Genomic DNA, 14,787 nt, shown 5'->3' on the forward strand with positions numbered 1-14,787 from the left:
GCCTCCCAAAGTGCTGGGATTACAGGTGTGAGCCACCACGCCTGGCCTTTTTTTTTTTTTTTTTTTTTTTTTTTGAGACAGGATCTTGCTTTTCCCAGGCTGGAATGCAGTAGTGCAGTTATAGCTCACTGCAGCCTGGACCTCCTGGGCTCAAGCAGTCCTCCTGCCTCAGCCTCCCAAATAGCTGGGACTATAGGAGCATGCCACCATGCCTGGGTAATGTTTGTTTTGTTTTTGAGATGGAGTCTCGCTCTGTCACCCAGGCTGGAGTGCAGTGGCGCAATCATAGCTCACCACAGCCTCTACCACCCAGGCTCGAGCGATCCTCCCAACTCAGCCACCTGAGTAGCTGAGACTAACCACTGTGTCCACCTATTTTTTTTTTTTTTTCTGTAGAGATGGGATCTCACTATGTTGTCCCGGCTGGTCTTGAACTCCCGGCTTCAAGCGATCCTCCCACCCCAGCCTCCCAGAATGTTGGGTATGGGCATGAATCACTGCACCCAGCCTGGGTTAATCTCAAAAATAATTTATTGAGCAAAATAAACCAGGCAGAAAATAGGACACAATGTGTGTGTTTCCATGGATTTGAAGCACAAAACAGACACAGTGAATCCACGGCACTAGAGACTAGAGCAGTGGCTGCCTCCAGTTGTTGGGAAAGGAGCACGGAACACTTTCTGCAATGATGGGAATGTCCAGTATACTTATCGGGGTGCTGGTTAAATGGGGGATATACACTTGCCAAAAGTCATCTAATTGCCCACCTGAAAATCTGTACATTTTGTTATAGTAAGTTATGCCGCAATTGTAAACGCTGAGTTTGGGGTTAAAAAAAAATACACATCTATAAGAAACCATGACCCAAGCTCAGATTTTATCTCATTAAAAACATGTTTTGGTGCCGGGTGCGGTGGCTCACGCCTGTCATCCCAGGACTTTGGGAGGCCGAGACGGGCGGATCACAAGGTCAGGAGATGGAGACCATCCTGGCTAACACAGTGAAACCCCGTCTCTACTAAAAATACAAAAAATTAGCCGGGCATGGTAGTGGTTGCCTGTAGTCCCAGCTACTCGGGAGGCTGAGGCAGGAGAATGGAGTGAACCCGGGAGGTGGAGCTTGCAGTGAGCCGAGATTGTGCCACTGCACTCCAGCCTGGATGGCGAGACTCTATCTCAAAAAAAAAAAAAAAAACATGTTTTGGCTAGGTGCAGTGGCTTATACCTGTAATCCCAGCAAATTTGGCAGGCCAAGGCAGGAAGATCTCTTGAGCCAGGAGTTCAGGACCAGCTTGTGCAACATAGTGAGACCCTGTCTCTACAAAAAATAAAAAATTAGGCTAGGTGCGGTGGCTCACGCCCATAATCCTAGCACTTTGGGAGGCCAAGGCGGGTGGATCGCTTGAGGTCAGGAGTTTGAGACCAGCCTGGCCAACATGGCAAAATCCCATCTCTACTGAAAGTACAAAAATTAGCCAGGTGTGGTGGTGGGTGCTTGTAATCCCAGCTACTCGGGAGGCTGAGGCAGGAGAATCACTTGAATGCGGGAGGCAGAGGTTGCGGGGAGCTGAGATCGTGCCACTGTACTCCAGCCTGGGTGACAGAGTGAGACCCAGTCTCAGAAATAAATAATAAAATAAGAAATTAGTTGGGTGTGGTGGCACACGCCTATAGTCCCAGCATAAATAAAATAAGAAATTAGCTGGGTGTGGCGGCATGCACCTGTAGTCCCAGCTACTTGGGCAGGAGGATCACGTAAGCCCAGGAGTTAGAGGCTGCAGTGAACTGTGATTGGTGCCATTGCACTCCAGCCTGGGTGACAGAGCAAGACCCTGTCTGGAAAAAAAAAAAAAAAGGAAAAGAAAAAGAAAATGCCCTCGCACCTAACCACGAGCCACACTATAGTTGGGCGAGCTGGAAGGTGTGAGCATCTGTAGGTCCTCAGCCCATGAAGGTGCCCCGCCTGCCTGGTAGTGGGAGACGCAGTGGCCTTTATCACATTCTCCATAATTGGATATGAGGGAAGCATGGGACCGTGATCCCTGGAGGGACTGCAGGGATTGCCCACGCTAGTCATCTCACTGTACAGCTGGAGAAACTGAAGCCAGGACAAGGAGTGGGCCAAGGTTCCATAGTGAGCAGGGGATGCTCTGTCTGCCTGGCACACCACCCTCCTGTCCAGTCCCCAGTGCCCCTACCCACCCCACCCCAGGCCAGGAGCAGCCCCTGGCACCCAAGACAGGTGCAGAGTCAATCAGCAAATACTACGAGGCTCGCCCAGAACTGGGAGCTGGGGTAGCAGTGACAAAGCCTCCTTGGTCTCTGCCCACTCAGCAGCCCAGGCCAGGGTGGAGTTGGTAAACTTCAGCAGTGATCTAATGGCCAGACACCTCCCTAAGTAGGCACTGACGGTTGGAGGGGAGGTGTGGGTTGTGTTGAGGAGGGGACGTAGTGGAGCATGGTTCGTGAAGGTGTCAACCCTAAGACCTGAAGGCTGGGGAGTGGAATGAGGGTCCCGGGGGAGGATATGGCACACTAAGGAACGAGGAGGGGCCCAGCAGTGGTCACATGGGGGCTGGACAGAAACAGCCCAAATCATGGAGCTGGAAGCCATCCTGGGGCCCTTGGTATTATCATGGAGACAGTGGGAGCCACGGGAGGTGCTTGACCCAAGGAGTGAGGTCATCACATTTGTGCTTTGAGAAGTGCCTTTGCCTCTACTGTGCAGCGTGGATGGACAGGGTCTCAGGAGACCCAGGAAGAGGCTTGGAAGATGACAGCAGGGATGAAAAAGGCTGGATTTGAGGTCCCCAAGGGGTCAATCGAAGAGGGCTTGGTGAAGGGCAGGCTGGGGGCATGGTGAATCGAGTGGCACACAGCAGGTAGACACCAGGAAGAGTCTGGGTGTGGGGGTCAGGGGGATGGGTCACTGCTGGAGGTGAAAGGTCTTCCCAGTTCTGGTCCTGTCTCGTGCAAAGTGTGACCTCTGGCAGATCCCATCCCTTCTCTGATCCTGGGTTTTTGTCTAAAGATGATCTATTCCATGCTAAAAGTCTTTCCCCTTAAGATGCTAATCAAGGAACTGTAGGACCCTGTATGGTGGCTCAATCCTGTAATCCTAACTCTTCGGGAGGCAAAGGTGGGAGGATGGCTTGAGGCCAGGAATTCAAGACCAGCCTGAGCAACATCGTGAGACCCTGTCTCTACATGAAAAGATTTTTTTTTTAAGACGGAGTCTTGCTCTGTCACCCAGGCTGGAGTGCAGTGGCATGATCTCGGCTCACTGCAACCTCTGCCTCCTGGGTTCGAGCGATTCTTCTGCCTCAGCCTCCAGAGTAGCTGGGACTACAGGTGCAGGCCACCATGCCCAGCTATTTTTTGTATTTTTAGTAGAGACGGGGTTTCACCATATTGGCCAGGCTAGTCTCAAACTCCTGACCTCGTGATCTGCCCACCTCAGCCTCCCAAAGTGCTGGGATTACAGGCATGAGCCACTGTGCCCGGCCTCAAGATTTTTTTAAATCAGCCTGGTATGGTGGTGCATGCTTGTAGTCCCAGCTACTTGGGAGGCTGAGGCAGGAGGATTGCTTGAGCCCAGGAGTGCAAGGCTGCAGTGAGCTATGATCGCACCACTGCACTCCAGCCTGGGGGAAAGAGTGGGACACTGTTTCTTAAAAAACAGAAAAGGGCCAGGTGTGGTGACTCAGGCCTGTAATCCCAGCACTTTGGGAGGCCGAGGCAGGTGGATCATGAGGTCAAGAGATCAAGACTATCCTGGCCAACATGGTGAAAGTCCATCTCTTCTAAAAAATACAAAAATTAGCTGGGTGTGGTGGTGGGCGCCTGTAGTCCCAGCTACTCGGGAGGCTGAGGCAGGAGAATGGCGTGAACCCAGGAGGTGGATGTTGCATGAGCAGAGATCGCGTGACTGCACTCCAGCCTGGCAACAGAGCAAGACTCCATCTCAAAAAAAGAAAAAGAAAAAGGAAGGCACATAGAGCTTCTAGAAGTCATCTACCCCCAGGATGGAATTAATTGCTCCAGAAAGAAGTGAGTTCCCCATCCCTAGGTGTATGCAAATGCAGGCTGGGCCAGTCTCTGTTCAGGATTCCAGTACTGGAGGAGGCAACAAAAATAGCTTTCCAAACTTGATTCTGGGCTTCTCCGTGCCCCACCTCTACATCTGGGTGGTTCCCTGAAGGTCCTCCTTTGTCTTTTTTTTTTTTTTGAGAGCGAGTCTCACTGTGTCACCCAGGCTGGAGTGCAGTGGTGTGATCTCTGCTCACTGCAACATCCACCTCCTGGGTTCAAGTGATTCTCCTGCTTCAGCCTCTGGAGTAGCTGAGATTACAGGCACCTGCCACCACACCCAGCTAATGTTTGTATTTTTAGTAGAGACAGGGTTTCACCATGTTGCCCAGGCTGGTCTCGAACTCCTGGTCTCAAGTGATCCACCCGCCTCTGCCTCCCAAAGTGCTGGGATTGCAGGTGTGAGCCACCGTGCCTGGCACCCCCCTTTCTTATTTGCTGGTGAACTGGTGGTAAACTGTGCCACAGATTAAAAAAAAAAAAAAACACTTGTAATTCTCTTATCTCTGCTACTTTAGCTGGTTCATAAATCAGACATCTCAGAAAAGGTTTTGCCAGGCAAGTTTACCTGGAAGTGTCTCTCCCCTGCTGCACCCTCCTTCCCCCTCTGCCTTGGGGTTTCAGGTCTGTTGCTGGAACAGGACTCTGGCTGGGCCAGGGCTCCTTGCCCAGGATGCCCGGGGAGAGGCCCCGTGTGAGGGCCTCACTCTGTGGGCTTAGGAATCCCAGAGTAAACAGATCAAGTTACCCGTGTCAGCCGGGCCGTCCACAACAGGCAGCCGCAGCGATTGAAGATGGGAATGTTCTTCTCAGAGATGACTCAGCTACTCAGCTTCTCGGCCCAGATGAGGGGCCACCCTGGGCCTCAGCTCTGCCCTGGTGCTTGGCTCCAGGCCAAGGCCAGGGTTGGGTGGTGGGGGGAACAATGGATTTTGAGAGTCAGCGACTGGTGTGCAATTCTCTTTCACCCCGTCAGGGTGAGGGCACATGTCAACAACTCTGGCAGGGTGAGGGGACCAGCTGCGACCTGGATCATCTATAGGGTGGTGGCTCAGCCTCTCTAAGCCTCAGTTTCCTCATCTGTCAAATGGGCAGCAACAACTATGTCAGAGAGTTGATGGGACAAATGAATCAACCGCCCGGGTGTGGTGGTTCATGCCTGTAATCCCAGCACTTTGGGGGGCCGAGGCGGGTGGCTCACGAGATCAGGAGTTCGAGACCAGCCTGGTTAACATAGTGAAACCCCATCTCTACTAAAAAATACGAAAATTAGCCGGGCGTGGTGGCAGGCGCCGGTAATCCCAGCTACTTGGGAGGCTGAGGCAGGAGAATTGCTTGAACCTGGTAGGCAGAGGTTGCGGTGAGCCGAGATTGTGTCGCTGCACTCCAGCCTAGGCAACAAAGCAAGACTCCATCTCCAAAAAAAAAAAAGAATCAACCAAGGTGGTTGAAGCCAGGGTGCAGGGAGAGAAGTGCAAGTCTGCAGGGAGAGCCTGGACCACGGTGGTTGGAAGCCCAGGAGTGAGCATCTGGGGACAGGGTGTAATAGGAGATGAGAGAGGACCCCTTGAGAGCTGCCTACGCTGGGGAGGAGAAGAGCAGCCACCACAGGAAACAGAGGACTGTCAGTGTCCAAGACGTCAGAGGAGACCGTGCGGGAGATTGCAGATTCCAGGGAGGCCTTGGCCAGCCATGTGGGTCCAGGCAACAGGTCAAGGGCAGGGAGGCATGAGGGAAGACGTCATCGGGCTGGGCTCAGGGAGGTCACTGATGAACGGAGCGGGATACCCTGGAGGGCTTGAGGAGGTGGCCCAATGGCAGGGGGTCGGGGTAAGGAGGTGGCCTCAGGAGGAGATGGGGATGAAGGAAGACTCTTTTTTTTAGGACATAAGAAACTTGATCCTATTTATTGCTAAGACTAAGAAGCCAAGTATGAAACCGACAGCTCAGGGAGGTGCTTGGGAGAGTCATGAAAGGGGGAAGGAGTTTGCCAGGGTGCTGTTTTCCTGAGGCCAGAGAGAAGGGATCAGATGGGTGGACAGGTCGGGCACAGTGGCTGACACAGTGGCTCACACGTAACCCCAGGACTTTGGGAGGCCAAGGCGGGAGGATGTCTTGAGGCCAGGAGTTCGAGACCAGCCTGAGCAATATAGTGAGACCCTGTCTTTACAAAAAAATGAAAAAAAAAAAAAAAGGCCGGGTGCGGTGGCTCACACTTGTAATTCCAACACTTTGGGAGGCCGTGGCGGGCGGGTCACGAGGTCAGGAGATCGAGACCATCTTGGCTAACACAGTGAAACCCTGTCTCTACTAAAAATACAAAAAATTTAGCCAGGTGTGGTGGCAGGCGCCTGTAGTCCCAGCTACTTGGGAGGCTGAGGCAGGAGAATGGCGTGAACCTGGGAGGCAGAGCTTGCAGTGAGCCGAGATCACGCCACTGCGCTCCAGCCTGGGCAACAGAGCGAGACTCCGTCTCAGAAAAAAAAAAAAAAAATTAGCCAGGCATGGTGGTGTGTACCTGTAGTTGCAGCAACTTGGGAGGCTGAGTTGGGAGGCTCACTTGAGCCCAGGAGTCTGAGGCTGCTGCAGTGAGCTATGATTGCACCATTGCACTCCAGCCTGGGCAACAGAGCAAGACCTTATGTCAAAAAAAAAAAAGATGGGCGAATGATCAGAGACTTTCTGAGAGGGTGCCCTCCCCAGTTGGTCTGTGTCTTAGGAAATCTGGGGTGTGTGTTGGGGTGCTGCTGAGCGTGGCAGAGGGGCAGGGGTGGAAGAGGTCTGGGGGAGGGAGGGTTAAGCTCACCCAGCAATGGGTAGATGGGCCCCAGTGGCAGGAAAGGGGGATTTCTGAGCTGCATGTCTTTGCTGAGGGTGAGTTTGGGCAGGGGTCATCTAAGGATGGGGCCAGCCGAGGGGGCCCCCAGGAACACCCAGCCCCACAGGCCAGCAGTACACGGTAGGGTTGGAGTGGTGGTGGCCGCAGGAGATGAGTGTGACCGGGAACCAGGGCCACTCCCAGAGTTACCATGTGACAGGACAACAACTCCAGCCCATGCCCCAGCGTGTCCCCAAAGTCCTTTAATAGCAAGGCCTCCAGAGAATGTTGCGTCCCAATTCATAGTGTCAGGGCAGGACTGCAGGTTGCTTTAGGGTCAAATATTTCCATTGTGGTCTTCAGCATGTTGACACAAAACTGTCTGCATGCTTGGAAAGGTCAGAGGTTGTGTGTCTCGGTGTGCGTTCTCAGCTCTGGTGTAAGGAACACAGAAGGTTGAATGAGCTTCTGGTTATGTCAGGGAAAGACCAGGGAAGTGTCGTGCCATTAACCAAAACCAGAAATGGATGCATGGATGCTGTTTATGAAAGCAACCACAGCATGCCTGGTGTTTTTTTTTTTTTTTTTTGGAGACAGAATCTTACTCTGTCACCCAGGCTGGAGTGCAGTGGCGCGATCTCGGCTCACTGCAACCTTCGCCTCCCAGATTCAAGCAATTCTTCCGCCTCAGCCTCCTGAGTAGCTGGGATTACAGGTGCCTGCCACCACGCCCGGCTAATTTTTTTGTGTGTGTTTTTAGTAGAGACGGGGTTTCACCATATTGGCCAGGTTGGTCTCAAACTCCTGACCTCAGGTGAACCACCCCCCTCGGCCTCCCAAAGTGCTGGAATTACAGGCATGAGCCACCGCGCCCGGCCGCCTGGTGCTTTTTTAATTTTATTTTTTATTTTTGAGACAAGGTCTTACACTGTCACCTAGGTTGGAGTGCAGTGGTGCAATCATAGCTCATCACTGCAGCCTCGACCTCCTGGGCTCGAGCAATCCTCCTTCCTCAGCCTCCTGAGTAGCTGGGACTACAGGTGCATGTTACCAGGCCCTGCTAATATTTTTTTTTAGATTATTTTTTGTAGAGACAGGATCTCACTGTGTTGCCCAGGCTGGTCACCTGGTGCTTTTATCTGCAAAGGGACATTGATTCCTCACCCTGGTTCCTGAAGGCAGACAGTATATACCCCTCTTGGAAGTTTGGGGAACAGGCTCAGGAGCTGTGTAAATATGCCCAAGACCACAGGATCGGACTGCCAACTCCAAAGCATTGCCTCTTTTTTTTTTTTTTTTTGAGACAGAGTCTTGCTAGTCTGGAGAGCAGTGGCGTGATCTTAGCTTACTGCAGCCTCGAACTCCCAGGTTCAAGCGATTCTCGTGCTTCAGCCCCCCAAGTAGCTAGGATTACAGGCATGTGCCACTATGCCAGGCTAATTTTTGTATTTTTAGTAGAGATGGGTTTTCACCATGTTGGCCAGGCTGGCCTCGAACTCCTGACCTCAAGTGATCTGCTTGCCTTGGCCTCCCCAAAGTGATGGGATTACAGGCATGAACCACTGTGCCTGACCAGGTGTTTTTTTTTTTTTTTTTAATCATAGGTACTTGTAACTCTGTAAAAAGTCTACCCTGCCATACACAATGTCCGGGGACTTGTTTTTCAACCCACAGTGCTGTGACATTGCTGACACTTGTTTATCTCTTTGCTTAACACTGTGGATGGTTCATGTTGCCTGCTGGGTAATATTCTGCCATTCTTCATGTCCTCTTCTGCTGATGGGCGTCTGGGCTGTGGCCAGGTTTTTGTTACTGAGAACAGGCTGTCACGGATCCTCTTGTCTGTGTCTCCCGTTACATATCTGTAAAGGGTGGATGTCTCAGAATGGAAATGCTGAGTCATGGGGTGTATGCTACAAGTCCCCCCTGCCTTCAGAAAGCCCCCAACCCATACAGGCAGTTCAGCCCCAGCTCGGCAGACCCCAGGCAGCTAACTCCTTTAACCCAACTAAGCTTCGGTTTTCCCATCTGTGAAATGGGAATCATTCTACAGCACATTCATTAAGGTCACACTGATTACAGACCTCGTACCAAGCCCTGTGCTGGGCATGGCGGCCCTGGAGGAGGAGATGCAGCCTTGTCTCTTGCTCGCAAAGACAGAAATGGGGCCGGGCACGGTGGCTCACACCTGTAATCCCAGCACTTTGGGAGGCTGAGGTGGGTGGATCACCTGAGGTCAGGGGTTGGAGACCAGCCTGGCCAACATGGCGAAACCCCATCTCTACTAAAAATACAAAATTAGCGGGGCATGGTGGCACACGCCTGTAATCCCGGCTACTCGGGGAGCTGAGGCAGGAGAATCGCTTGAACATGGGAGACAGAAGTTGCAGTGAGCCGAGATCACACCACTGCACTCCAGCCTGGGCGACAGTGAGACTCCATCTCAAAAAAAAAAAAAAAAAAAAAAAAGACAGACGTGGAAGCGATTAATCTCAGTACTATGATGGATATCACCATGGCTAGGGAGGTGATAGGCTGGTGGGGGTGAAAGGAAGTCGGGCTGGGGACCATGAGAATTGAGGAGATCCAAAATCAGTGATTATTTTGCACCAAGACCTGACAAGCAGAAGGTATACTCTTGTCTATAAGGACTGAGATCTCCTGGGGGGGAGCCTGGGTTCCTGGGGCTTTCCCCCAGACCTTTGTGATTTCTTCTGCCCTATCCGTCCCCTTTGGTAACGCTGCCTCTCCATAATCACCCTGGAATTTGCCAAACACCATCACCCATGCTGTCTGATTGGATTCTCCTGGTCACCCATGACACAAGCACATTTTATTTTCTATCTTTTTTTTTGTTTTTTGAGATGGAGTCTCGCTCTGTTGCCCAGGCTGGGGTGCAGTGGCGCGATCTCAGCTCACTGCAAGCTCCACCTCCTGTGCTCACACCATTCTCCTGCCTCAGCCTCCTGAGTAGCTGGGACTACAGGCGCCCGCCACCATGCCCAGCTAATTTTTTGTATTTTTATTTTTATTTTTTTTAGTAGAGACAGGGTTTAACCGTGTTAGCCAGGATGGTCTCGATCTCCTGACCTCGCGATCCACCTGCCTCAGCCTGCCCAAGTGCTGGGATTACAAGCATGAGCCACCGCGCCCGACCTTATTTTATATCTTAAGGCAAAATAACTCCTGTTCAGGATCGCCCTTCCAATTGCAGAACCAATTAAGGGCCTTTTTCTAAGTAAAACTTGAAAGGGCAGCTTCTAGTTGCTAAAGACAGGAGAAATGAAATGTAAATAACACGAGAGACCCATTGAAAACCCAGGAGAAACAGATGAAAAAGCTGCAGCTGGTTAGCAGAACAAAGCCGGGCACTCACCCTCCCCCTGATTTTCCTCTGGGAAGAAAAGCCCCATGAACTGTGGCCCCGAAACACTTCTATCACTCACTGCTTTTTTTTTTTTTTTTTTTTTTTTTTTTTTGAGACGGAATCTTGCTCTGTCTCCAAGCTGGAGTGCAGTGGCGTGATCTTGGCTCACTGCAACCCCTGCCTCCCAGATTCAAGTGATTCTCTCGCCCCAGCCTCCCGAGTAGCTGGGACTACAGGCGCACACCACCATGCCCAGCTAATTTTTGTATTTTTAGTAGAGACGGGGTTTCACCTTGTCCCGGATGGTCTTGATCTCTTGACCTTGTGATCCGCCTGCCTTGGCCTTCCAAAGTGCTGGGATTACAGGCATGAGCCACCGCGCCCGGCCGCTCACTGCGTGTTTTAAAAGGCCCCTGTCAGCTGGGTGCACTGGCTCGCAACTGTAATCCCAGTACTTTGGGAGGCCGAGGCTTGGGAGGATCGCTTGAGGTCAGGAATACGAGACCAGCCTGGGCAATATAGCAAGACCCCGTCTCCACAAACATTTAAAAATTAGCCAGCCATGGTGATAAGCATCTATAGTCCCAGCTACTCAGGAGGCTGAGGTGGGAGGATCGCTTGAGCCCAGAAGTTGGAGGCTGCAGTGAACTATGATCATGCCAGTGCACTCCAGTCTGGGTGACAGAGCAAGACACTGTCTCTAAAGGAATGAATGAATGAATGAATGCTACTGTTAGCCACATCAGAAAAACATCAGCAGGGAGGCAGCCAGAAGTTGGCTGGCAGGGGCAGGGGTGGGCGGTCTCCAGAAGCAGGTGAGGCCCTGATCCCTTCATTCCCTCACTTGGATAGGCTGCAGGAGATGTGGCCAAACTCCCTCATTCCAGACAGAACGGGCCACACTTTGCAAGAAACACCCCTGTCCTTCCAGGCTGGTGCTGTAATCCCAAGTGGGCTGAGAAAGGACCTGCTTTAAGTAAGGCCCGAGAATGTTTTGTAAACAGGCGCCCATAACATCCAAGACGCCTGTCTTGGGGCATGTTTGCAGAGCCTCTCTGGTTTGGGTGGGTGGGTCACTTGAGCAGTGAAGGCTCTGGGCTTGTTTCAAAACCCCGCTGGCCAGGCTCTTTTTTGTTTGTTTGTTTGTTTGTTTTTGAGATGGAGTCTCGCTCTGTCACCCAGTCTGGAGTGCAGTGGCACAATCTCGACTCAACTGCAGTCTCCACCTCCCCGGTTCAAGCAATTCTGCATCAGCCTCCCGAGTAGCTGGGACTACAGGGGTGCACCACCACACCTGGCTAATTTTTTGTATTTTTAGTAGAGGTAGAGATGGGGTTTCACCATGTTGGCCAGGCTGGTCTCGAACTCCTGACCTCAGGTGAGCCACCTGGCTCTGCCTCCCAAAGTGCTGGGATTACAGGCATGAGCCACCGCACCCGGCAGGCCAGGCCGTTAATTCCAAAGGTCCTGGCTTGTTCCCAGGCAAGCTAGCAGGTGACCTTGGCAGAGTCTGGCTGACACAGGGCATGGTGACCCTGCAGGAATCAAGCCTGCATCTTTTATTTTATTTTTTTAAGACAGGATCTCACTGTGTCACCCAGCCTGGAGTGCAGTGGTGCAATCACGGTTCACTGCAACCTCCGCCTCCCAGGCCCAAGTGATCCTCCCACCTCCGCCTCCTGAGTAGCTGAGACGACAGGGGCACACCACCATGCTCAGGTAATTTTTAAATTTTTTTGTAGAGATGGAGTCTTACCATGTTGCCCAGGCTGGTCTCAAACTCCTGGGCTCAAGTGATCCCCCTGCCTTGGCCTCCAGAAGTGCTGAGATTACAGATGTGAGCCACCGTGCCCGGCCTCCCACCTGGAGTTTTTTCACAGCACTTAGCACCCACACTGGGTACTTTCTGGCATTTGCTCCTCTTTCCAGCTCTTTGTAGGCAGAGTACAGAGAGGCCACAAACCCCGGGGGCCCGGCATCTGGGGTGTGGACCTGGCCATGACTCATTAGAAAAGGCGGAGAGAGAATTAGAACTGGAGACCTTAGCTTCTCCAAGAGGAGGGTTAAGTCAAGGTGATACCACATGAGGGCGGACAGGGTTTGTTCTCATTGAGGCTTCTCTGATTTTGAAGGCAAGTGTGTGGCCACAGTCCATCCTTTCGCTCAGCAATCCTAGCGTGTTGATTCCATGCCCAGCCAGTGTCAGATACAAGGTGTGTGTACGGAGGACCTTCTGTCCTTGCTTCTGAGAGCTGTGGTCTACTGAGGGAAGTAGACCCTTAAAGTATGATTTGTAATAGTTTGTGGGAAGCACTCGGCACTGTCATGCGCAGTTGGATGGGTTGTGCACTGCACAACTCTAAGGGCATACTTCACATAGGACTGTGAGATGAACTGTATCCTTGGGCTGTGATGCACCACCAGCCCAGCTGTCCACAGTGGCCTGAAAGTCATCCGATAGACATAGTGTGGGGCTGTAGGCTGTCAAAGGAGGACAACCTCTATGATGGGAGATGAGGGAAAGGAAGTGGCTGGTGTTGATCAGGCAGGGTTTTATTTTATTTTATTTTTTGAATTTTTAGTAGAGACAGGATTTCACCATGTTGGCCAGACTGGTCTCAAACTCCCAACCTCAAGAGATCCATTCACCTCCACCTCCCAAAGTTCTGGGATTACAGGTATGAGCCATCATGCCTGGCCAGGAAAGGTTTTACCCCAGAGGAGATGTTTGAACTGGGTCTTAAAGGATGAACATGAAATCTTCAGCCAACAAAGTTGGGAGGCTATGCTGGGTAGCTGAAAGAACATTTAGGCTGGGCGAGGTGGGTCATGCCTGTAATCCCAGCACTTTGGGAGGCTGAAGCAGGTGGATCTTCTGAGGTCAGGAGTTTGAGACCAGCCTGGCCAACATGGTGAAACCCTGTCTCTGCTAAAAACTCCAAAAAATTAGCTGGATGTGGTGGCAGGGCCTGTAATCCCAGCTACCTGGGAGGCTGAGGCTGGAGAATTGCTTGAACCCCAGAGGCAGAGGTTGCAGTGAGCCAAGATGGCACCACTGCACTCCAGCCTGGGCAACAAGAGCAAAACTTCATCTCAAATAAAAAAGAAAGAACATTCGTCACTGTTGGAGGCATGAGACTGTGGAGGCAGGGGCGTTGAGGCCAGGAGTGGAAGAGGGAGACAAGACAGGAGGGTAGTCCAGCCTTGAGTTTGCTTTGTGGGGAGTGGTGGAGAGGCGAAAACGGATCTCAGAGTGACCTTCGAGTAAAGAAGACATGGGGCCCTGTGGAGTGGCTCACACCCATAATCCCAGCACTTTGGGAGGTGGAGGTGGGAGGATCACTTGAGGCCAGGAGTTCAAGACCCGCCTGGGCAACATAGCAAGATCCCATCTCTATAAAAATTTAAAAAATTAGCTGGGTGTGGTTGTGTGCACCTGTAATCCCGGGTACTTGGGAGGCTAAGGATGGCCTGCAAGGGGGTGCTGTGCTTGGACTGGGGAACGGCCAACTGCCCGGCAATAGGGGGATGACTTCAAGAAGCAAGGACAGGAGGGTTAAGCTTGATAAGACAAGAAACACAGCAGATGTCATCCAAAGGCAAAGGGGGACCTGTAGCTTGAATTAAGAAGTGGTGTGGGTTGGGCGCAGTGACTCACTCCTATAATCCCAGCACTTTGGGAGGCCAAGGCAGAAGGATCACTTGAGCTCAGGAGTGCAAGACCAGTCGGGGCAATGTAGTGAGACCCTGTCTCTACAAAAAATAAAAAATTAGCCGGCTGGGCTTGGGTAATGCACGCCTGTAGTCCAAGCTAGTTGGGAGGCTGAGCTAGGAGGATTGCTTGAGCCCAGGAGGTCAAGGCCACAGTAAGCCAAGATCATGCCACTGCACTCCAGCCCGGGCAACAGAGCAAGAGCCTGTCTCAAAAAAGAAAAAAAAAAAAGGCCGGGCATGGTGGCTCACGCCTATAATCCCAGCACTTTGGGAGGCCGAGGCGGGCAGATCACGAGGTCAGGAGATCGAGACCATCCTGGCTAACACGATGAAACCCTGTCTCTACTAAAAATACAAAAAATTAGTTGGGCATGGTGGCGTGCGCCTGTAGTCTCAACTACTCTGGAGGCTGAGGCAGGAGAATGGCGTGAACCCAGGAGGCGGAGCTTGCAGTGAGCCGAGATTGCGCCACTGCACTCAGCCTGGGTGACAGAGCGAGACTCCATCTCAAAAAAAAAAAACAACAACAACAACAACAAGGAGGTCAAGGAGAGGGAGGAGTCTGGGGGCTGACTCCTGAGGGTAGTGACCAGAGCGATGGCAGCAGGTGCCTCCGGCTGATCTGCCCTCCCCGAAGCCCACCCGTGCCAAGGTGCACATTCCGAGATGTCCCCTAGCTCAGCCCCTGGGGACAGGTCACTTCAACAACATATTTATACTCCATTTACACACAGGCCGCTGTTGCCTTCTGCTGGTGTTTATGCCCTCCGGAATAATTTGTGCGGTCTATTTCTGGAGT

General features: G+C 52.1%; 1 protein-coding gene across 2 annotated transcripts in view; it reads left to right on the forward strand.

The window, feature by feature from the left end:
• The window catches only part of CASTOR2 (cytosolic arginine sensor for mTORC1 subunit 2), a 66,773-nt gene that overhangs the window by 24,527 nt on the left and 27,459 nt on the right, over positions 1-14,787 (forward strand). Inside the window, exon 1 of one of the 2 annotated variants that reach the window (XM_054655713.2) lies at positions 11,634-11,993. The exons of the other annotated variant lie outside the window; for it this stretch is intronic. Within the exon in view, the coding sequence (XP_054511688.1) occupies positions 11,986-11,993 (8 nt within the window). The 5' untranslated portion in view covers positions 11,634-11,985. Of the gene's footprint in view, positions 1-11,633; positions 11,994-14,787 lie in introns of those variants that run through there. 2 annotated transcript variants of the gene reach the window in all.

The sequence above is a fragment of the Pan troglodytes genome, chromosome 6, assembly GCF_028858775.2.
Source record: "Pan troglodytes isolate AG18354 chromosome 6, NHGRI_mPanTro3-v2.0_pri, whole genome shotgun sequence".
Lineage (NCBI taxonomy): Eukaryota > Metazoa > Chordata > Mammalia > Primates > Hominidae > Pan > Pan troglodytes.